This window comes from Aplysia californica, unplaced genomic scaffold, assembly GCF_000002075.1.
Source record: "Aplysia californica isolate F4 #8 unplaced genomic scaffold, AplCal3.0 scaffold00590, whole genome shotgun sequence".
Classification (NCBI taxonomy): Eukaryota; Metazoa; Mollusca; class Gastropoda; order Aplysiida; family Aplysiidae; genus Aplysia; species Aplysia californica.
Window position 1 is genome coordinate 454326 of NW_004797860.1, and position 2423 is coordinate 456748.

The window sequence follows — 2423 nt, forward strand, 5'->3', positions numbered from 1 at the left end:
CAAAAAAAGGAATTGGTACAACACAATACCACAATACAAAACAAAAAAAGGAATTGGTACAACACAATACCACAATACAAAACAAAAACCTGGAATTGGTACAACACAATACCACAATACAAAACAAAAAAAGGAATTGGTACAACACAATACCACAATACAAAACAAAAACAAAATTTGTACAACACAATACCACAATACAAAACAAAAACCTAGAATTTGTACAAAACAATACCACAATACAAAAGAACGGAGGTGCCGGTTGGCCGTGAAAATAAAACCCAGAACTTTTCCAACCCTGTGGAATCACACACACACATACATACATAGGTACTCCCAAGTTATGGGTTCTATTGTCGAATACTTTGGGTATCAAGACTATTGTAACATGCACTGCACAATGCAGACAGTTCTACAAATCTGACTCTCCAAATTTATCCGGAAAATTGGCACTTCTAAAAGCAGGGCGAACAGAAAAACATAGTTAACAAAACAAAATGAAAAGAAAAACATTGTAAACATAGTTAACAAAACAAAATGAAAAGAAAAATATTGTAAACAAAAGTCAGCTTGATCCTCTGTAGTTGTTCTAGAAAAAATGCATCTCTCTTTCCGAGGTTTTCTTCGGATGGGTACTTAGAACACATGAATGTGAGTGCATGAATCAAGGGCACTGGGATCTAGTTGGGAACTTTCTAGATATACAAAACCAACAGAATGAAACAATTTTTACAGTCTTCCTGAACTTCATGTAGTAAAGTGGAGTGTGCATAAGTGTCAACTTTTTTCTGTCTCTTTGTGAGTGTGTGTGTATTCCTGCGTGTGTGTGTGTGTGTGTGTGTGTGTGTGTGTGTGTGTGTATTCTTGCATGTGTGTGAGTGTGCGTGTGTGTATGTCTGTGTGTGTGTGTATGTCTGTGTGTGTTTGTGTGTGTGTGTGCGTGCGTGCGTGCATGTGCGTGCGTGTGTGTGAGTGTGTGTGTGTATGTGCGTGTGTGTGTATGTACATATATGACTCACCCCTGCCCACGCCCGTGTTTCGTCGACTTGTCTCCGTTGTTCTGACTGGAATGAGTGGGTGAGGTGGCCAGGGAAGAGTTGATGGACGTACTGCTGGACGCATCCTGGTGCTCGTTGTATTCTGGGGGGGGAGAGAAAATTTAGTGTTTTTTAGTTTTAGTGAAAGTTTTACAGCACTTGCAACACAACAAGGTCATATAAGTATCAAAGAATATATGTGTTCTAGAGAGTAATATACACACACAAAAAGGAGGAGAGATAAGGACGATAGATGTTTGATAGGAAAGAAGGAGGAGAGATAAGGACGATAGATGTTTGATAGGAAAGAAGGAGGAGAGATAAGGACGATAGATGTTTGATAGGAAAGAAGGGGCAAACCACACACCTTTAGTAAGTGTTTTACAACAGTTGCAACACAATTAGATCATATATGTGCCAAAGATTAGAGGCGCTACAAGACAGTAACATACACAAAAAAGGAGGAATGATAAGGAGGAGCCACGTTTTAGTTTTAGAAAGTGTTTTACGGCACCTGCAACACAATAAGGTCATATATACATGCCGAAGTATACATGTGTTACAAGAGAGTGACAAACAAAAAAAAGAAAGGAGAGATAAGGACGATAGATGTTTGATAGGAAATAAGGAGCAAACCACACCAGAACACCCGCCAACCACCCACACCACCATCACCCACAACAACAACACCCACAACAACACCACCACCACCAACAACAACAACAACAACTCACTTTCAGGGTTATACTGGACCTTCATAGTCAGGTTATCCCCACACTGCCGGAGTACCGTGGTGGCGTGGTCGTAGTTGGCGTTACGCATGTTGATCCCACACACCTGTCCACACACACATGCAAAATACACACTTTGTCACACACACACAAAATACACAGTTTATCACACACATAAAATACATACTTTGTCACACACACACAAAATACACAGTTTATCACACACATAAAATACACACTTTGTCACACACACACAAGTTTTAGTTTTAATAGAAGTTTTACGGCGCTCGCAACTGCATAAGGTCATATGAGCGCCAAAAGATTAGAGGTGTTACAAGAGAGTAACAATTATTAAAAAGAAGAAGGGGAGATAAGGACGATAGATGTTTGATAGGAAAGAAGAAGCAAACCACACCAGAGCACCCGCCAACCACCCACCCACACACACACAAAATACACACTTTATCACACAAACAAAAAACACAATCACACACACACACACATAATACAGACCAAAACACACACACACACGCACAAGAGCAATACTGACTGAAACACACACGTACACACATAGCTGTCAACTATTTTATTTTAAAAAGTCTGCAGCCATGCAGTGGGTCAACGATCTATGACCCCCACCAACTGGTCCCCAATG

At 40.2% G+C, this 2423-nt stretch overlaps 1 protein-coding gene across 1 annotated transcript in view; it reads right to left on the reverse strand.

The window, feature by feature from the left end:
- The window catches only part of LOC101848379 (disks large homolog 5), a gene marked incomplete at its 5' end in the record, with an annotated part of 28296 nt that overhangs the window by 19131 nt on the left and 6742 nt on the right, over positions 1 to 2423 (reverse strand). The window contains 2 exon segments of the mRNA XM_013087471.2: positions 1020 to 1140; positions 1772 to 1874. Of these exon segments, the coding sequence (XP_012942925.1) occupies positions 1020 to 1140; positions 1772 to 1874 (224 nt within the window).